This window comes from Hyperolius riggenbachi, chromosome 1, assembly GCF_040937935.1.
Source record: "Hyperolius riggenbachi isolate aHypRig1 chromosome 1, aHypRig1.pri, whole genome shotgun sequence".
Taxonomy (NCBI): domain Eukaryota; kingdom Metazoa; phylum Chordata; class Amphibia; order Anura; family Hyperoliidae; genus Hyperolius; species Hyperolius riggenbachi.
Window position 1 is genome coordinate 2828448 of NC_090646.1, and position 22147 is coordinate 2850594.

General features: G+C 47.9%; 1 protein-coding gene across 3 annotated transcripts in view; it reads left to right on the top strand.

Annotated features, from left to right (window-relative positions):
• LOC137544871 (interleukin-12 subunit beta-like) overlaps positions 1-22147 on the top strand; it is an 86232-nt gene that overhangs the window by 32191 nt on the left and 31894 nt on the right. For all 3 annotated transcript variants that reach the window (XM_068265969.1, XM_068265973.1, XM_068265975.1), the window contains 2 exons: positions 1971-2164; positions 4240-4376. In XM_068265969.1, coding sequence (XP_068122070.1) covers positions 1971-2164; positions 4240-4376 — 331 coding nt within the window. The remainder of the gene's footprint in view (positions 1-1970; positions 2165-4239; positions 4377-22147) is intronic.

Sequence of the window (22147 nt, forward strand, 5' to 3'; positions counted from 1 at the left end):
GGAGCCTCTGGTAATGGGTGCAGCAGGTGAGCAGAGCTGGGAACTCAGGTGCACAGAGATCTCACCACCAGATCCCTGAGAGATAGAAGAATCCAGCAGGGGGAGGAGCCTCTGGTAATGGGAGCAGCAGGTGGGCAGAGCTGGGAACTCAGGTACACAGAGATCTCACCACCAGATCCCATGAGAGATAGAAGAATCCAGCAGGGGGAGGAGCCTCTGGTAATGGGTGCAGCAGGTGTACAGAGCTGGGAACTCAGGTGCACAGAGATCTCACCACCAGATCCCCTGAGAGATAGATGAATCCAGCAGGGGGAGGAGCCTCTGGTAATGGGTGCAGCAGGTGTACAGAGCTGGGAACTCAGATGCACAGAGATCTTCCCCCCAGAGTCCCTGAGAGATAGAAGAATCCAGCAGGGGGAGGAGCCTCTGGTAATAGGTGCAGCAGGTGTGCAGAGCTGGGAACTCAGGTGCACAGAGATCTCACCACCAGATCCCCTGAGAGATAAAATAATCCAGCAGGGGGAGGAGCCTCTGGTAATGGGTGCAGCAGGTGTGCAGAGCTGGGAACTCAGGTGCACAGAGATCTCACCACCAGATCCCCTGAGAGATAGAAGAATCCAGCAGGGGGAGGAGCCTCTGGTAATGGGTGCAGCAGGTGTGCAGAGCTGGGAACTCAGGTGCACAGAGATCTCACCACCAGAGCCCCTGAGAGATAAAATAATCCAGCAGGGGGAGGAGCCTCTGGTAATGGGAGCAGCAGGTGTGCAGAGCTGGGAACTCAGGTGCACAGAGATCTCACCACCAGATCCCTGAGAAATAGAAGAATCCAGCAGGGGAGGAGCCTCTGGTAATGGGGGCAGCAGGTGTGCAGAGCTGGGAACTCAGGTGCACAGAGATCTCACCACCAGATCCCTGAGAGATAGAAGAATCCAGCAGGGGGAGGAGCCTCTGGTAATGGGTGCAGCAGGTGTGCAGAGCTGGGAACTCAGGTGCACAGAGATCTCACCACCAGATCCCTGAGATATAGAATCCAGCAGGGGGAGGAGCCTCTGGTAATAGGTGCAGCAGGTGTGCAGAGCTGGGAACTCAGGTGCACAGAGATCTCACCACCAGAGTCCCTGAGAGATAGAAGAATCCAGCAGGGGGAGGGGCCTCTGGTAATGGGAGCAGCAGGTGGGCAGAGCTGGGAACTCAGGTGCACAGAGATCTCACCACCAGATCCCTGAGAGATAAAAGAATCCAGCAGGGGGAGGAGCCTCTGGTAATGGGAGCAGCAGGTGTGCAGAGCTGGGAACTCAGGTGCACAGAGATCTCACCACCAGAGCCCCTGAGATAGAAGAATCCAGCAGGGGGAGGGGAGCCTCTGGTAATGGGTGCAGCAGGTGGGCAGAGCTGGGAACTCAGGTGCACAGAGATCTCACCACCAGAGTCCCTGAGAGATAGGAGAATCCAGCAGGGGGAGGAGCCTCTGGTAATGGGTGCAGCAAGTGTGCAGAGCTGGGAACTCAGGTGCACAGAGATCTCACCACCAGAGTCCCTGAGAGATAGGAGAATCCAGCAGGGGGAGGAGCCTCTGGTAATGGGTGCAGCAGGTGTGCAGAGCTGGGAACTCAGGTGCACAGAGATCTCACCACCAGAGCCCCTGAGAGATAGAAGAATCCAGCAGGGGGAGGAGCTTCTGGTAATTGGAGCAGTAGGTGTGCAGAGCTGGGAACTCAGGTGCACAGAGATCTCACCACCAGAGCCCCTGAGAGATAGAAGAATCCAGCAGAGGGAGGAGCCTCTGGTAATGGGTGCAGCAGGTGTGCAGAGCTGGGAAATCAGGTGCACAGAGATCTCACTGCTGGAGTCCTTGAGACATAAAATAATCAGTTAAGTGGTTGAAGTCTCCAGTCTCCACCAAACACTAACATGCCAGAGGTGGGTGGAGTCACCACAATGGCCTCTCACACATCTGGTTTTCCCTTCAGGAATGGGACTCTGTCTCCCAGCATTACCAAGCACTTCACTAGCGAGGAAGTCCATGACATGCACTTCCCAGTCAGCATTGCCCAGGTCTTCTGCGCTTATGGAGAACATATGGAGGGCATCCATCTGTCAGTGAAGGTCATGACCGAGAAGGAGTATTGGCACATAAACACGACCATCATCATGGCAGACATAGGTAAGATCACCAGCATTTGTTGCACACATTGCATAATGAGTGTTTTCTCTCCCCTGCCTGACCCTGATTTCTGCGTCTGTAGCCCCTGAGACAGAGTCATGTATTTCTTGGCCAACAATGTGATTAGATTAAATATATGCTCTACTTACAAGATGTATGTAAAAATATATGTATATAAAGAAAGACAGACTACAACACTGCTCCTCAGAGGCTGTGCTTTGTTATTGATATACTGTATCCATGTCCTGCTCCTCAGGGGTTGTGCAGTGTAATTATTATACTGTATCTGTTCCCTTCTTCTTTGGGGGTGGTTCTATGTAATTGGTATACTGTATCTATGGCCAGCTCCTCATGGGTGGTTCTATGTCATTGTTATACTGTATCTATGGCCAGCTCCTCATGGGTGGTTCTATGTCATTGTTATACTGTATCTATGGCCGGCTCCTCATGGGTGGTTCCATATAATTGTTATACTGTATCTATGGCCAGCTCCTCAGGGGTGGTTCCATATAATTGTTATACTGTATCTATGCCCAGCTCCTCAGGGGTGGTTCTATGTAATTGGTATACTGTATCTATGGCCTGCTTCTAAGGGGTGGTTCCATATAATTGTTATACTGTATCTATGTCCTGCTCCTCAGGGGTGGTTCTATGTAATTGGTATACTGTATCTATGCCCTGCTCCTCAGGGGTGGTTCTATGTCATTGTTATACTGTAGCTATGGCCTGCTCCTCATGGGTGGTTCTATGTCATTGTTATACTGTATCTATGGCCAGCTCCCATGGGTGGTTCCATATAATTGTTATACTGTATCTATGGCCGGCTCCCCATGGGTGGCTTTATGCTATTGTTATACTGTATCTATGGCCAGCTCCTCATGGGTGGTTTCATATAATTGTTATACTGTATCCATGGCCAGCTCCTCATGGGTGGTTCTATGTAATTGTTATACTGTATCTATGGTCAGCTCCTCATGGGTGGTTCCATATAATTGTTATACAGTATCTATGGCCAGCTCCTCAGGGGTGGTTCTATGTAATTGTTATACTGTATCTATGGTCAGCTCCTCATGGGTGGTTCCATATAATTGTTATACAGTATCTATGGCCAGCTCCTCATGGGTGGTTCTATGTAATTGTTATACTGTATCTATGCCCTGCTCCTCATGGGTGGTTCCATATAATTGTTATACTGTATGTATGGCCGGCTGCTCATGGGTGGTTCTATGTAATTGTTATACTGTATCTATGGCCAGCTCCTCATGGGTGGTTCCATATAATTGTTATACTGTATCTATGGCCTGCTCCTCATGGGTGGTTCCATATAATTGTTATACTGTATCTATGGCCAGCTGCTCATGGGTGGTTCTATGTAATTGGTATACTGTATCTATTGCCAGCTCCTCATGGGTGGTTCTATGTAATTAGTATACTGTATCTATGGCCAGCTCCTCATGGGTGGTTCCATATAATTGTTATACTGTATCTATGACCGGCTGCTCATGGGTGGTTCTATGTAATTGGTATACTGTATCTATGGCCGGCTCCTCATGAGTGGTTCTATGTAATTGGTATACTCTATGGCCGGCTCCTCATGGGTGTTTCCATATAATTGTTATACTGTGTCTATGGCCTGTTCCTCAGGGTCTGTGCTATGTAATTGTTATACTGTATCTATGACTTGCTTCTCAGGGGTGGTTCTATGTAATTGTCATACTGTATCCATGGCTTGCTCTGCAGGGGTTGTACTAGGTTATTGATTTACTGTATCTATGGCTTGTTCTGCAGGAACTGTGCTATGTAATTGTTATACTGTATCTATGGCTTGCTCCTCAAAGGATGTACTATGTTATTGTTGTGGTGTATCCATGGCTTGCTCCTCAAGGGTTGTACTATGTAAATGTTGGTACATTCAGATGGCACCATTTATTGTAAGCCTGGTCAATGGATGTCCCATCCCTTTTCATATGTCACATGATACTTTCCTTGGGCATTGTCTGAGGTCTCCGTTGTTGTATACTGACCTCCTGTAAATGCACCACTTTATGACTCTGTTCTGTGTGTCTCCGCTCTAGTGGTCCCTGGCCCCCCAGAGAATGGAAAAGTTACCTGTAACCAGATATCATGGCGTTTCCCATCCAATTGGTCTGAAAGCTCCACCTTCTTCCCGCTGCTCTTCCTCCTGGACTTGAAGATGCGTGATGATAGACGTGTGAGTGTTTCCTCTCTGTTTTCCATGACCAGGGCTGTTGGTCATCTCACTAATTTAAAAATGTGAAAGTTTGGATGTTTGGATGTTTGGATGTTTGTTACTCGATCACGCAAAAATGGCTGGACGGATTTGAATTAAATTTGGCACACACATAGTACATTACCTGGAATAACATTTAGGATGCTTTTTGTTCCCATAACCAAAAAGTGGGCGGAGACAAATACAAATTTCACTGGGAAAATGGAAACAGCAGCCATTCTGCACAGTTGGTCACTGGGTGACTGGGATTAATATTTAGAAAAGTGGGTGGAGCCTACAAAAGCCAATCAAAATTCACCTATTGATTTTCAAGGGGAATATTTCATTGCTGCCATTCTTGCACTGTTAATGGCACAAGCCTCAAACCTGTTACAGTTGGTCATTGGGTGACTGGGGTTTAAATTCAGAAAAGGGGGTGGAGCCAAAATCAGTCAATCAGGCTTGTTTCATTTCAATGCAAATTATTGATGCCAAAGACCGCAAAGCTCATAAACTTGGTCATTGAGTAATTGTGTGTTAGGGTTAGAAAAAGCCAAATGCATACCCGGGTAGTGATGGGCCGAACCTCCTATTTTAGGTTCGCGAACCGGGTTCGCGAACTTCTGCGGAAGGTTCGGTTCGCGGAAAAGTTTGCGAACCCGCAATAGACTTCAATGGGGAGGCGAACTTTGAAAAATAGAAAAAATTATGCTGGCCACAAAAGTGATGGAAAAGATGTTTCAAGGGGTCTAACACCTGGAGGGGGGCATGGCGGAGTGGGATACATGCCCAAAGTCCCGAGGAAAAATCTGGATGTGACGCAAAGCAGCGTTTTAAGGGCAGAAATCACATTGAATGCTAAATTGCAGGCCTAACGTGCTTTAAAACATCTTGCATGGGTATACATCAATCAGGGAGTGTAATTAGAGTACTGCTTCACACTGACACACCAAACTCACTGTGTAACGCACCGCAAACAGCTGTTTGTGTAGTGACGGCCGTGCTGGACTACTGCGCAACATGGCGAGATTGCTCTTCCTCACTCAGTGATGTCAGGTAATGTGTGACTACCTTATCAACTTTCCATGGCATTGTTAAAAAGCTTACGTTTTGTTTTTAAATTACATTTTCTACTTGCTGTGTACTTGTTCAGTACCGCTACAATGAGAATCCTATGGAGGCGGGCAAGTCTGGCATTGTGACCCCGGGTAATGGCCGGGGAATGAGGGTTTGAATCCGGTGTGGAGCCTGAGCAACGGCTACCACTACACACCCAAGGAGGGCAGCAGGCAGGCATGCATGCCCGCCCCGAGGTAGTGACCAAAAATAACAATACAGGAGGACTATCGAGGGCTTGCTGTATTTGAAATGAATGTACTTTAAATCCTTTAACAAGAACCAGTTATGGCGGGCAAAGATGACACCACATTCCTTTCACAAGAATCCTATGGAGGCGGGCAAGTCTGCCATTTGTGACCCCGGGTAATGGCCGGGGAATGAGGGATGGAATCCGGTGTGGAGCCTGAGCAACGGCTACCACTACACAGGCAAGGAGGGCAGCAGGTAGGCATGCACGCCCGCCCCGAGGTAGTGACCAAAAATAACAATACAGGAGGACTATCGAGGGCTTGCTGTATTTGAAATGAATGTACATTAAATCCTTTAACGAGAACCAGTTATGGCGGGCAAAGATGACACCACATTCCTTTCACGAGAATCATATGGAGGCGGGCAAGTCTGCCATTTGTGACCCCGGGTAATGGTCGGGGAATGAAGGTTGGATTCCGGCCCGAAGTGGGAGCCTGCTGAGACCCATGCTGTAGCTGCCCTGACCGTGCTTTGCAGACCAGGCATCTGTGATCAGATGGACCCTTGACCCAGCGGAAGACAAACCAAGTCGAAAGCATTTGCCAAGAATGTTTTACGGAGGGCAAGTTTTTTGCCTTTTTTTCAATTGTTTGAAACTGTAGATTGTTGTATTGCGTTCCGGAGTTGGAGCCTGAGAAACGGCTACCACCACACATCCAGGCAAGGAGGGCAGCAGGCAGGCATGCACGCCCGCCCCGAGGTAGTGACCAAAAATAACAATACAGGACTCAGGAGGACCTTTTAGAGGCCCTAATTGTAATGAATCAACTTTAAATCCTTTAACGGGAATCCGTTATGGAGGGCAAGTCTGATGGTGCATTCACTGCGATTCACCAGGTTGGTCTCCGGCAAGAATCTGTTATGGAGGTCAAGTCTGCCATCGTGACCACTGACCATGGCTAATGGCGGGGTAACCCTTCCTGGTGTGATTCCGGTCCGGAGTTGTAGCCTAACAAACGGCTCCCACCACACATCCAGGCATAGAGGGCAGCAGGCAGGCATGCCCGCCCCGAGGTAGTGACCAAAAATAACAATACAGGAGGACTACCGAGGGCTTGCTGTATTTGAAATGAATGTACTTTAAATCCTTTAACGAGAACCAGTTATGGTGGGCAAAGATGACACCACATTCCTTTCACGAGAATCATATGGAGGCGGGCAAGTCTGACATTGTCACCACGGGTAATAGGCGGGGAATGAAGGTTGGATTCCGGCCCGAAGTGGGAGCCTGCTGAGACCCATGCTGTAACTGCCCTGACCGTGCTTTGCAGACCAGGCATCTGTGATCAGATGGACCCTTGACCCAGCGGAAGACAAACCAAGTCGAAAGCATTTGCCAAGAATGTTTTACGGAGGGCAAGTTTTTTGCCTTTTTTTTCAATTGTTTGAAACTGTAGATGGTTGTATTTTTAAATTGTTTGAAAATGTAGATGGTTGTATTTTTAAATTGTTTGAAAATGTAGATGGTTGTATTTTTCAATTGTTTGAAACTGTAGATGGTTGTATTTTTCAATTGTTTAAAACTGTATCCATTCAAGTGCAAGTTATGCACTGACTGCCAGGTATAATGTGCAGTCACAGATGCAGTGAAAGATATGCAGTGACTGCAAACAGCCGTTTGTGTAGTGACGGGCGTGCTGGACTGGTGCGCACCATGACGAGAGTGCAGGTGATGGTGGCTTTTCAGCCCATATGGTCGCCCGGCTGATGTAGCTGAATGACAGAACAGTGACTGTCCAGCTGATCAAATTTGGTCTGACCACAATGAAACAACGACCTTATTATCTTTGGTGTGCCACCCCCACCCGAGACACTCATATAGCCGGCGGTCATTGCTTCATTGTGATACGCAAGCCCCTTCACCGCGGCAAGGTAATGATCACGAAGGGGGATGGGCACATGTACATGCCTTTTTTTTTTTTGTTGCAGCCGCCTGCAGTTCAGCCAGAAAAATTAGGCAGGCATGTGCACGCACCAGAAAAATTAGTATAGCGGCCGCTGCTAGCAGCGGCCTTAAAAATTCTGGAATCGGCCTAGAGTCCTGGACCCTGGTGGTGGTGGCGGAGAAGGCAGTCAAGCGGCCTGCAGGCAGAGATGCTGTGTGTGGGGACTGACTTAGTCTTCGGTCGTGCAGTAGCCCTCAGGGATCCATGCCTCGTTCATTTTGATAAAGGTCAGGTACTGACTGAACACTGTCATGACTTAGGTGACCTCTCTTCTCAGTGACAATGCCTCCAGCTGCACTGAAGGTCCTTTCTGACAGGACGCTTGCGGCAGGGCAAGAGAGAAGTTGGATGGCAAATTGGGACAGCTCTGGCCACAGGTCAAGCATGCGCAACCAGTAGAGCAAGGGTTCATCCTCGCTGCTCGCAGTCGCAGTGTGTACATCCACACTTAAGGCCAGGTAGTCGGCTACCTGCCGGTCCAGGCGTTGGTGGAGGGTGGATCCCGAAGGGCTACTGCGAGACGTTGGACTAAAGAATGTCCGCATGTCCGACATCACCCCGAGATCGCTGGAGCATCCTGTCCTTGCCTGCGTGGACTGGTGAGGAGGAGGAGGATTGCTGCCAGTGGTACCTTTATTGCGTTGTACTGTCACATAACCCTTAAATGCATTGTAAAGCATCATTGACAGCTTGTTCTGCAAGTGCTGCATCCTTTCCGCCTTGTGTTGACTTGGTAACATGTCCGCCACTTTGTGCCTGTACCGAGGGTCTAGTAGCGTGGCCACCCAGTACAGGTCATTCCCCTTGAGTTTTTTGATACGGGGGTCCCTCAACAGGCTGGACAACATGAAAGAGGCCATCTGCACAAAGTCGGATCCAGACGTACTCTCCATCTCCTCTTGCTCTTCCACAGTGACGTCACGCAACTCCTCTTCCTCCCCCAGCCACGAACAATACCACGGGAACGTGGACCAGCAGAAGCCCCCTGTTACGGCTGCTGCGGTTGTTCTTTTGCCGCTGCCGCCTCTTCCTCCTCCACAGAAACACCTTCCTCATAATCATCCGAGTCTGACTCCTCTTCTTCCCCACACGACTCCTCTTCTTCCTCCTCCTCCCCCCTCTGTGGTGCCGCAGGTGTTGAGGAAACCTGTGGTTCGGCTGAAAATTGGTCCCATGACTCCTCCTGCCGTAGCTGTTCCTGTTCCCGCTCCTCCACAGCTTCATCCACCACTCTACGCACGGGACACTCCAGGAAGTAAGCGTAGGGGATCAAGTCGCTGATGGTGCCTTCAGCGCAACTCACCAGGTTGGTCACCTCCTCAAACGGCCGCATGGTCCTGCATGCATTTCGCATCAGTGTCCAGCTGTTGGGCCACAACATCCCCATCTTCCCAGATTGTGTCCTTCTACTGTAGTTGTACAGGTACTGGGTGACGGCTTTCTCCTGGTCTAGCAGGCGAGAGAACATGAGCAGGGTGGAATTCCAGCGAGTCGGGCTATCGCATATCAATCGTCTCTCCGGCAAGTTGTTTTTCCGCTGAATGTCCGCAAAGCGTGCCATGGCCGTATAAGACCGCCTGAAATGCCCACACAACTTCCTGGCCTGCTTCAGGACGTCCTCTAAGCCTGGGTACTTTGAGACAAATCTTTGCACGACCAGATTCAGCACATGTGCCATGCAGGGTACATGTGTCAGCTTTCCCAAATTCAAAGCGGAAAGGAGTTGTCACACACCACGTTGCCGATCTCCAGCTGGTGCGGGGTCAGCCATTGCTCCACCTGTTTGTTAAGAGCAGCCAGGAGAGCTGCTCCAGTGTGACTCTCCGCTTTGAGGCAAGACATGTCTAAAATTGCGTGACACCGTCGTACCTGACATGCAGCGTAGGCTCTGGGGAGATGGGGCTGTGTAGCTGGAGAGGAAGAGGAGATGGCAGCACCGCTAGAGTTCAACTGACACTCAGCTGAGGAGGAGGAGGTTGACAGCGAAGAGGATGTAGCTGGAGGAGGAGGAGAGGAGGTGGCAGGAGGCCTGCCTGCAAGCCGTGGAGGTGTAACAAGTCGGCCCGCTGAACATCCACGTACTCCCTGCTTGCTGCCATCGGTCACCAGGTTGACCCAATGGGCTGTGTACGTAATGTAGCGGCCCTGCCTGTGCTTGGCAGACCAGGCATCCGTGGTCAGGTGGACCCTTGACCCAACGCTCTTCGCAATAGATGACACCACTTGCCTCTGAACTGCATGGTACAGTTTGGGTATGGCCTTTCGTGAAAAATAAGTGCGGCCTGGTATCTTCTACTGCGGTGTCCCAATGGCCACAAATTTACGGAAAGCCTCTGACTCCACCAGCTTGTATGGTAATAGCTGGCGAGCTAATAGTTCCCCCACACCAGCTGTCAGATGCCGGGCAAGAAGGTGACTGGCCGAAATTGGCTTCTTCCGCTCAAATACTTCCTTCACGGACACCTGGCTACTGCTGTGGGCAGAGGAGCAGGAACCGCTCAAGGGCAGAGGCGGTGTGGAGGAGGGTGGCTGTGAAGGTTCAAGGGAGAAAGCGGATGAAGACAATGCACCTGAAGGAGGAAGAGGAGAAGGAGGGTGGCTTGTCTTTTGAGGGGTGCTGCTTTTCCTCCGGTGTTCTTGCCATAGCTGTTTGTGCCTTCTCTCCAGGTGCCTTCGTAAGGCACTTGTCCCTACGTGAGAGTTGGCCTTTCCACAGCTCAATTTTTGCTGGCAGAGACAACAGATGGCTTTGCTCCGATCTGAGACACACACGTTAAAAAATTTCCAAACCGCTGAGCCCCCCCTGGGGTGATGGCGCTACGGTGGCATCAGCAGCTGGCGTTGAAGGGCATGTTGGCTGGCTGGCCATAGCTGGCGATACATGGCGCCGGACACTGCCCCCAGCTGTTTCTGAGGACGAGCTCCCTCTGCTTCTATCATGGAGTCGTCTCCTCCTACTCCTCTCTGACTCCCCCTCTGAACTGTCCCCCTGGTCATCTCCTCTACCGGGAACATATGTGGTATCCGTATAATCGTCATCATAATCCTCCTGCCCAGCTTCGCTTTCCTCAGACAACTCCACAACTGCACCAACTTCAGGTGGTTCATCATGCCCCTCCTCACACATTACGTCCATACTATCGCCACCTAACTCAGACGTATGAGGTGGTGTACCTGCGCCTTCTTCTTGTTGTTGCAGTAGTGGCTGTGAATCGGTGATTTCACCACCACCACCACCAAATAACTTCTGCAAAGTGTCAAATGCAGCAGATGTGGTGCTTGTACTAGCGCTGGTAGCACTGGCTGCGGGAGATGAGGTTTTCTGTGTTAAATACTCAAGCACGTCCTCACAATTTTGGGAAGTGATGGCACATGCCTTCTTCTGAGCACTGTACTTTGGTCCAGGTCCGCACGAAATCACAGCAACACCACCTCGCACAGACCTGCAGTGCCAGGTGGCCTTCCTCTGGGTCTTCCTCTACCTCTTCCTCTACCTGGTTTGTCCATTTTGTCCATCTCGGGGGGAAGCTAGGTATATGCAGTGAGGTGAGTTCACTCAACAGAAAAGGTAGATATGCAGTGAGGTGAGTTCACTCAACCCAAAGGTAGTTATATATGCAGTGAGGTGAGTTCACTGAACACAAAAGGTAGCTATGTGCAGTGAGGTGAGTTCACTCAACCCAAAGGTAGTTATATATGCAGTGAGGTGAGTTCACTGAACACAAAAGGTAGCTATGTGCAGTGAGGTGAGTTCACTCAACCCAAAGGTAGTTATATATGCAGTGAGATGAGTTCACTGAACACAACAGGTAGTTAGATGCAGTCAGCTGAGTTCACTCAACACAAAGGTAGTTATATGCAGTGAGGTGAGTTCACTCAACAGAAAAGGTAGATATGCAGTGATGTGAGTTCACTCAACCCAAAGGTAGTTATATAAGCAGTGAGGTGAGTTCACTCAACCCAAAGGTAGTTATGTGCAGTGAGGTGAGTTCACGCAACCCAAAGGTAGTTATATATGCAGTGAGGTGAGTTCACTGAACACAACAGGTAGTTAGATGCAGTCAGCTGAGTTCACTCAACACAAACGTAGTTATATATGCAGTGAGGTGAGTTCACTCAACAGAAAAGGTAGTTATATATGCAGTGAGGTTAGTTCACTGAACACAACAGGTAGTTAGATGCAGTGAGGTGAGTTCACTCAACACAAAGGTAGTTATATATGCAGTGAGGTGAGTTCACTCAACCCAAAGGTAGTTATATATGCAGTGAGGTGAGTTCACTGAACACAAAAGGTAGCTATGTGCAGTGAGGTGAGTTCACTCAACCCAAAGGTAGTTATATATGCAGTGAGGTGAGTTCACTGAACACAACAGGTAGTTAGATGCAGTCAGCTGAGTTCACTCAACACAAACAGTGTTATATGCAGTGAGGTGAGTTCACTCAACAGAAAAGGTAGATATGCAGTGAGGTGAGTTCACTCAACTTAAAAGGTAGTTATGTGCAGTGAGGCAAGTTCACTCAACACAAATGGTAGTTATGTGCAGTGAGGTGGGTTCACTCAACACAAACGTAGGTATATGCAGTGATGAGGTGGGTTAACTAAACACAACAGGTACTAGTAGTAGGTAAATGCAGTACTGGGTGGGTAGTACAATGTGCAGCTCCCTGTCACACACACAGGTGTCACTAGAGATGAGCGTAATGACCTAATTACGATTTCGCGAAATTTCGCGTAATTAGTGTAATTACGATTATGGCCGTAAGTACATAATCATAATGAAGAAGGATTTCGCGAAATTTCGCGTAAGCGTAATTTTCGCGTAATTTTCGCATTACAGTGGGTTCATGCCGTAATTTCGCATTAAACGCTACCGTAATTTCGCGTTAAACCGTAACGCTCCGTATAATATAAAAAAGCCGCCGACTTTAAGGGTTAATAGCAAAGCCCCCTTAAATGCTAAGAGCCTCAAATTTGGAGAATATATTAAGGAGATCAGGAGGAATAAGAGGAAAAATTTTTTTTTCAAAAAGACCTTATAGTTTTTGAGAAAATCGATGTTAAAGTTTCAAAGGAAAAATGTAAACATTTAAAAACCCGCCGACTTTAACGGTTAATAGCAAAGCCTGCTTAAAGTTTAGGAACACCAAATTCCCAGGGTATATTAAGGGGATCAGTGGGAATAAGAGGAAAAAATTTTTTTTCAAAAAGACCTTATAGTTTTTGAGAAAATCGATTTTTTAATTTCAAGGGCGAAAATGTCTTTTAAATTCGGAAAATGTCAGGTTTTTTTGCACAGGTAACAATAGTGTATTATTTTCATAGATTCCCCCAAGTGGGAAGAGTTTTACTTACTTCGTTCTGAGTGTGGGAAATATAAAAAAAAAACGACGTGGGGTCCCCCCTCCCAGACCTCTTTAACCCCTTGTCCCCCATGCAGGCTGGGATAGCCAGAATGCGGAGCACCGGCCGCGTGGGGCTCCGCACCCTGACTATACCAGCCCGCATGGTCCATGGATTGGGGGGGTCTCGGAAGGGGAGGGGCAGCCAAGCTTTCCCCTCCCCCTCCGAGCCCTTGTCCAATCCAAGGACAAGGGGCTCTTCTCCACCTCCGATGGGCGGTGGAGGTGGAGGCCGCGATTTCCTGGGGGGGAGGTTCATGGTGGAATCTGGGAGTCCCCTTTAAAAAGGGGTCCCCCAGATGCCCACCCCCCTCCCAGGAGAAATGAGTATAGAGGTACTTGTACCCCTTACCCATTTCCTTTAAGAGTTAAAAGTAAATAAACTTACAGACACTTAGAAAAAGTATTTTAATTGAACAAAAAACATAACCACGAAAAAAGTCCTTTAATATTCTTAATTAACCATTAATACTTACCTGTCCCTTTAAAAGCCAGTTCCCACGCAATATCCTCGGAAATATACTAAACAGTTACAATATAACAAAGTTATTACAATGTAACAACTTTGTTACATTGTAACTACGCCGCACCCGACGCCACTCGCCGCTCAGCCGCCGCACCCGCACGCACCCGACAGAGCTCTGAGCTATATAGCTCAGAGCTCTCTTAGCATCTTTGTATTTGGGCTCCAAGGAGCCCCATTGGTCCTTAGCAGACCAATGGGGTTCCTTCTGATTTAAAGGAACCCCATTGGTCTGCTAAGGACCAATGGGGCTCCTTGGAGCCCAAATACAAAGATGCTTAGGGAGCTCTGAGCTATATAGCTCAGAGCTCTGTCGGGTGCGTGCGGGTGCGGCGGCTGAGCGGCGAGTGGCGTCGGGTGCGGCGTAGTTACAATGTAACAAAGTTGTTACATTGTAATAACTTTGTTATATTGTAACTGTTTAGTATATTTCCGAGGATATTGCGTGGGAACTGGCTTTTAAAGGGACAGGTAAGTATTAATGGTTAATTAAGAATATTAAAGGACTTTTTTCGTGGTTATGTTTTTTGTTCAATTAAAATACTTTTTCTAAGTGTCTGTGTGTTTATTTACTTTTAACTCTTAAAGGAAATGGGTAAGAGGTACAAGTACCTCTATACTCATTTCTCCTGGGAGGGGGGGTGGGCATCTGGGGGACCCCTTTTTAAAGGGGACTCCCAGATTCCACCATGAACCTCCCCCCCAGGAAATCGCGGCCTCCACCTCCACCGCCCATCGGAGGTGGAGAAGAGCCCCTTGTCCTTGGATTGGACAAGGGCTCGGAGGGGGAGGGGAAAGCTTGGCTGCCCCTCCCCTTCCGAGACCCCCCCAATCCATGGACCATGCGGGCTGGTATAGTCAGGGTGCGGAGCCCCACGCGGCCGGTGCTCCGCATTCTGGCTATCCCAGCCTGCATGGGGGACAAGGGGTTAAAGAGGTCTGGGAGGGGGGACCCCACGTCGTTTTTTTTTATATTTCCCACACTCAGAACCAAGTAAGTAAAACTCTTCCCACTTGGGGGAATCTATGAAAATAATACACTATTGTTACCTGTGCAAAAAACACTGACATTTTCCGAATTTAAAAGACATTTTCGCCCTTGAAACTTAAAAATCGATTTTCTCAAAAACTATAAGGTCTTTTTGAAAAAAATTTTTTTCCTCTTATTCCCACTGATCCCCTTAATATACCCTGGGAATTTGGTGTTCCTAAACTTTAAGCAGGCTTTGCTATTAACCGTTAAAGTCGGCGGGTTTTTAAATGTTTACATTTTTCCTTTGAAACTTTAACATCGATTTTCTCAAAAACTATAAGGTCTTTTTGAAAAAAAAAATTTTCCTCTTATTCCTCCTGATCTCCTTAATATATTCTCCAAATTTGAGGCTCTTAGCATTTAAGGGGGCTTTGCTATTAACCCTTAAAGTCGGCGGCTTTTTTAGATTATACGGAGCGTTACGGTTTAACGCGAAATTACGGTAGCGTTTAATGCGAAATTACGGCATGAACGAAACGCGAAATTTCGCATTGAAAATTACGCTTACGGTATTTTCAATTACGATTTTAATGGCAATTACGCTACCGTAATTTCGCATCGTAATTTTGAAAATTTCAGCTCAACTCTAGGTGTCACTGAATGTGCTGCTGAATGCTGGTGGGCTGCTGGCAGTGGGACACACACATTATGAATTAGCAATGCTGTCTAAGCAACATAAGTGTCTCACACACACAGGTAGTAGTCACTGAATGTGCTGCTGCTGCTGGCAGTGGGACACACATTATGAATTAGCAATGCTGTCTAAGCAACACAAGTGTCTCACACACACAGGTAGTAGTCACTGAATGTCCTGCTGCTGCTGGCAGTGGGACACACAGTATGAATTAGCAATGCTGTCTAAGCAACACAAGTGTATCACACACACAGGTAGTCACTGAATGTGCTGCTGCTGCTGGCAGTGGGACACACAGTATGAATTAGCAATGCTGTCTAAAGAACACAAGTGTCTCACACACACAGCTAGCAGTCACTGAATGTGCTGCTGCTGCTGCTGCTGGCATTGGGACACACAGTATGAATTAGCAATGCTGTCTAAAGAACACAAGTGTCTCACACACACACAGGTAGTAGTCACTGAATGTGCTGCTGCTGCTGCTGCTGGCAGTGGGACACACAGTATGAATTAGCAATGCTGTCTAAAGAACACAAGTGTCTCACACACACAGGTAGTGGTCACTGAATGTGCTGCTGCTGCTGGCAGTGGGACACACAGTATGAATTAGCAATGCTGTCTAAAGAACACAAGTGTCTCACACACACAGGTAGTAGTCACTGAATGTGCTGCTGCTGCTGGCAGTGGGACACACAGTATGAATTAGCAATGCTGTCTAAGCAACACAAGTGTCTCACACACACAGGTAGTAGTCACTGAATGTGCTGCTGCTGCTGGCAGTGGGACACACAGTATGAATTAGCAATGCTGTCTAAACAACAACACAAGTGTCAGTTTCAAACACAGAAAAAAAAATTGATCACAGCAGGATGAGCTCTGAAAAGAGCTTTTCTGGGGCGCTATTATAGCAATAAGATTCAGCTAAGCAAGCTAAGAAGGCAAGAGCCTGACTAATCTGTCCCTAGGAGAACAAGTCTGCAGCAGCTGTCCCTATTCTGTCTATAGCAGGCACACGAGTGAGGCTAATGGCAGCCGGAGCCTGCCTTATATAAGGGGGGGTGGGGCTCCAGGGCTTAGTATAGCCGGATTAGCTACAATGCGCCTGCTGACTGTGATGCAGAGGGTCAAAGTTGACCCTCATAGAGCATTATGGGGCGAATCGAACTTCCGGGAAAGTTTGCCTTCGCCGGCGAAGGTGAACCACCCGATGTTCGCCTAGAACCGTTCGCCGGCGAACCGTTCGGCCCATCTCTATACCCGGGCAATGCCGGGACATCAGCTAGTGGATTATAAATTGGCCAGTAGTGGAACATGAATATGGTGATTTTAGTGAATTTTTGCACAGGTGATCATTTTTAGAAAAAATGTGTTATGTAAAAAATGGACAATCCTGCAATGGAAAAAATGTAATTCTTCTGCTGGTAGCCATTTCATACATTTCACAAGGCAATGGCCATTGGCTAGGCTGGATTTTCTAGCCCTGCACTTGGTGTGGTGTGGTCGGGTTACTGCATAAGCTTCTCTCCATCACTTCTAGGACCCGCCACATAACATGTCTGCCACCGCTATACACAAGCCACGCCCCCAGAAATCAGAGGTTCTCCGCCCATTGGCTGAGGTGGATCTTCTGGCCCTGCACTTGGTGTGGTGTGGCCAGCAGGGCCGGGCCGAGGCATAGGCTGGAGAGGCTCCAGCCTCAGGGCGCAGTGTAGGAGGGGGTGCACAATTCATTCAGCTGTCATTCCTAATCGTGTATGAAGCAGAAAGAAATAAGAAAAGGGGATACATGGCAGTGACTGCAAGCCATATAACTAGATATTAAGGTGTTGGGGAGGTTGTGGGCCCTGTGGCCCCTCTTAGTCTAATAGCAATCAGTGTGTGATGGCTGGGGTGGGAGGGATGGAGGGGCGCACTTTGGTGTCTCAGCCTTGGGTGCTGGAGGACCTTGTCCCGGCTCTGGTGGCCAGGTTACTGCAGGTAGCCCAGAGAGGAGGAGGACCCAACATAAGCTTCCCTCCGTCACTTCTAGGACCCGCCACATAACATGTCTGCCACCACTATACACAAGCCACGCCCCCAGAAATCAGAGGTTCTCCGCCCATTGGCTGGGCTGGATCTTCTAGCCCTGCACTTGGTGTGGTGTGGCCGGATTACTGCAGATAGTCCAAAGAGGAGGAGGACCCAACATAAGCTTCCCTCCATCACTTCTAGGACCCGCCACATAACATGTCTCCCACCACTATACACAAGCCACGCCCCCAGAAATCAGAGGTTCTCCGCCCATTGGCTGAGGTGGATCTTTTGGCCCTGCACTTGGTGTGGTGTGGCCGGATTACTGCAGGCAGCCCAGAGAGGAGGAGGACCCAACATAAGCTAACTTCCATCACTTCTAGAGCTCTCCACATAACATGTCTGCCACCGCTATACTCAAGCCACGCCCCCAGAAATCAGAGGTTCTCCGCCCATTGGCTGTGCTGGATCTTCTAGCCCTGCAGTTGGTGCGGTGTGGCAGCCTGGCCGGGTTACTGCAGGCAGCCCAGAGAGGAGGAGGACCCAACATAAGCTAACCTCCATCACTTCTAGGACCCGCTACATAACAGGTCTGCCACCGCTATACACAAGCTACGCCCCCAGAAATCAGAGGTTCTCCGCCCATTGGCTGGGGTGGATCTTCTGGCCCTGCACTTGGTGTGGTGTGGCCAGATTACAGCAGGTAGCCCAGAGAGGAGAAGGACCCAACATAAGCTTCCCTCCGTCACTTCTAGGACCCGCTACATAACAGGTCTGCCACCGCTATACACAAGCTACGCCCCCAGAAATCAGAGGTTCTCCGCCCATTGGCTGGGGTGGATCTTCTGGCCCTGCACTTGGTGTGGTGTGGCCAGATTACAGCAGGTAGCCCAGAGAGGAGAAGGACCCAACATAAGCTTCCCTCCATCACTTCTAGGACCCGCCACATAACATGTCTGCCACTGCTATACACAAGCCACGCCCACAGAAATCAGAGATTCTCCGCCCATTGGCTGAGGTGGATCTTCTGGCCCTGCACTTGGTGTGGTGTGGCCAGCAGGGCCGGGCCGAGGCATAGGCTGGAGAGGCTCCAGCCTCAGGGCGCAGTGTAGGAGGGGACGCAGAATTCATTCAGCTGTCATTCCTAATTGTGTTTGAAGCAGAAAGAAATAAGAAAAGGGGATACATGGCAGTGACTGCAAGCCAGATAACTAGATATTAAGGTGTTGGGGAGGTTGTGGGCCCTGTGGCCCTCTTAGTCTAATAGCAATCAGTGTGTGATGGCTGGGGTGGGAGGGATGGAGGGGCACACTTTGGTGTCTCAGCCTTGGGTGCTGGAGGACCTTGTCCCGGCCCTGGTGGCCAGGTTACTGCAGGTAGCCCAGAGAGGAGGAGGACCCAACATAAGCTTCCCTCCGTCACTTCTAGGACCCGCCACATAACATGTCTGCCACCACTATACACAAGCCACGCCCCCAGAAATCAGAGGTTCTCCGCCCATTGGCTGGGCTGGATCTTCTAGCCCTGCGCTTGGTATGGTGTGGCCGGATTACTGCAGATAGTCCAAAGAGGAGGAGGACCCAACATAAGCTTCCCTCCATCACTTCTAGGACCCGCCACATAACATGTCTCCCACCACTATACACAAGCCACGCCCCCAGAAATCAGAGGTTCTCCGCCCATTGGCTGAGGTGGATCTTCTGGCCCTGCACTTGGTGTGTTACATAGTTACATAGTTATTTTGGTCGAAAAAAGACATACGTCCATCGAGTTCAACCAGTATAAAGTACAACACCAGCCTGCTCCCTCACATATCCCTGTTGATCCAGAGGAAGGCGAAAGAACCCTTACAAGGCATGGTCCAATTAGCCCCTAAAGGGAAAAATTCCTTCCCGACTCCAGATGGCAATCAGATAAAATCCCTGGATCAACATCATTCTGCCTTACCTAGTAATTGTAGCCATGGATGTCTTTCAACGCAAGGAAAGCATCTAAGCCCCCTTTAAATGCAGGTATAGAGTTTGCCATAACGACTTCCTGTGGCAATGCATTCCACATCTTAATCACTCTAACTGTAAAGAACCCTTTCCTAAATAAATGGCTAAAACGTTTTTCCTCCATGCGCAGATCATGTCCTCTAGTCCTTTGAGAAGGCCTAGGGACAAAAAGCTCATCCGCAAAGGTATTATATTGCCCTCTGATGTATTTATACATGTTAATTAGATCCCCTCTAAGGCGTCTTTTCTCTAGACTAAATAAACCCAGTTTATCTAACCTTTCTCGATAAGTGAGACCTTCCATCCCACGCATCAATTTTGTTGCTCGTCTCTGCACCTGCTCTAAAACTGCAATATCTTTTTTGTAATGTGGTGCCCAGAACTGAATTCCATATTCCAGATGTGGCCTTACTAGAGAGTTAAACAGGGGCAATATTATGCTAGCATCTCGAGTTTTTATTTCCCTTTTAATGCATCCCAAAATTTTGTTAGCTTTAGCTGCAGCTGCTTGGCATTGAGTACGATTATTTAACTTGTTGTCAATGAGTACTCCTAAGTCCTTCTCCAAGTTTGATGTCCCCAACTGTATCCCATTTATTTTGTATGGTGCTAGACCATTAGTACGTCCAAAATGCATGACCTTACATTTGTCAACATTGAATTACATCTGCCATGTATGTGCCCATATAGCCATCCTATCCAGATCCTGTTGCAATATGACACTATCTTGCTGAGAGTTGATGATTCTGCACAATTTTGTATCATCTGCAAAAATAGCAACATTGCTCACTACTGCATCTACTAGGTCATTAATAAATAAATTGAAGAGCACTGGACCCAGAACAGACCCCTGTGGGACCCCACTGCTAACAGTCTCCCATTTTGAGTACGATCCATTGACCACAACTCTTTGTTTTCTGTCCATTAGCCTGTTCCCTATCCATGAACACAGACTCTTCCCCAGTCCTTGCATCCTGACTTTTGTGGGGAACAGTGTCGAAGGCCTTTGCAAAGTCCAAGTATATCACATCTACAGCATTCCCAATATCCATATTAGCATTCACTACCTCATAAAAGCTGAGCATGTTAATCAAACAGGACCTGTCTTTAGTAAACCCATGTTGATGCTGAGAAATAAGAATATTTTCTACTATGAAGTCATGTATAGTATCTCTTAGTAACCCCTCAAATAGTTTGCATACAACTGATGTTAAGCTCTATAATTTCCTGGATCTGATTTTTTGCCCTTCCTAAATAATGGGAAAACGTGGGCTGTACGCCAATCCACTGGGACTCTGGCAGTTGCAAGAGAGTCACAAAAGATAAGATAAAGGGGTTTATCTATAACTGAACTTAATTCCCTTAGGACCCGAGGATGCATGCCATCCGGGCCAGGTGCCTTGTCTATTTTTAATTTAGTCTTGCCTTCACTTCTTCCTGCGTTAAGTATTTAATATTACAGTTGGAAGATTGAGACTCTTCCGCCTCTGTAATTTGCAACAGTGCTGTTTCCTTTGTGAAGACAGAAGCAAAGAAAGCATTTAATAACTCTGCCTTACCTTGGTCATCCACCATTGAGTCGCCCCCCCCTCATCCTTTAGGAGTCCTATACAGTCAACCTTTCTTTTTTTAGAGTTAATGTACTTGTAAAACTTTTTTGGGTTAGATTTGATATCCCTAGCGATTTGATTTTCAGCTTCGATCTTTGCCAGCCTAATTTCTTTTTTACAATTTTTATTGCACTCCTTATAATTGCTTAGTGCATCCTCGGTCCCCTCCTGTTTTAGGACCTTATAGGCATTATTTTTCCTCTTCATTTTATCTCTAACCTTTCTATTCATCCATAGAGGCCTTTTTTTATTCCTAGACATTTTGTTTCCATATGGGATATACATACTACAGTATTGATTGAGTATAAGTTTAAAAGCTTGCCATTTCCCTTCAGTGTCTTCCCCTTGTAGTACATTATCCCAGTTCACCAAACTTAGTGCCTGCCTAATTTGATTGAACTTTGCTTTTCTAAAATTCATAGTTTTAGTGGTCCCGCTGCCCCGTGGCCTATCAGTCACCAGATCAAACGTTATCATGTTGTGATCACTATTTCCCAAATGTTCTTGAACCTGCACATTTGATACATTATCTGGTCTATTAGAAATGATCAGATCCAGTAACGCATTCCCCCTAGTTGGTTCCGTTACCATTTGAGTCAAGTAATTGTCCTGTAGTGCTGCCAGAAATCTGCTGCTTTTACCAGAATGGGTAGCCTCAATACCCCAGTCAATGTCTGGAAAGTTGAAGTCGCCCATAATTATGACCTCGTTTTTACTTGCAGCTTTTTCAATCTGCTGTAGTAATCGCAGTTCTGCAGCTTCATTAATAAGAGGTGGCCTGTAGCATACCCCAATAAGCAATTGGCAACTTTTATTTCCACCATGAATATTTACCCAAACGGACTCCACATCTTCGCAATCTTCCTCCATCTCATCGTTGAGGACAGCTGTAAGAGAATTCTTAACAAAGAGACAAACCCCTCCACCTTTTTTCCCTGTTCTATCCCTCCTAAACACATTGTATCCTTTTAAATTAGCTATCCAGTCGTGGCTTTCATCCATCCATGTCTCGGTTATTCCCACAATGTCATAGCCTTTGTCATTCAGAATGAACTCTGGTTCGTCTATTTTATTTGCAAGGCTCCGAGCATTGGTTACCATTAGAGTTGGGCCGAACCTCCGATTTTAGGTTCGCGAACCGGGTTCGCGAACTTCCGCGGAAGGTTCGGTTCGCGTTAAAGTTCGCGAACCGCAATAGGCTTCAATGGGGATGCGAACTTTAAAAAAAAAAA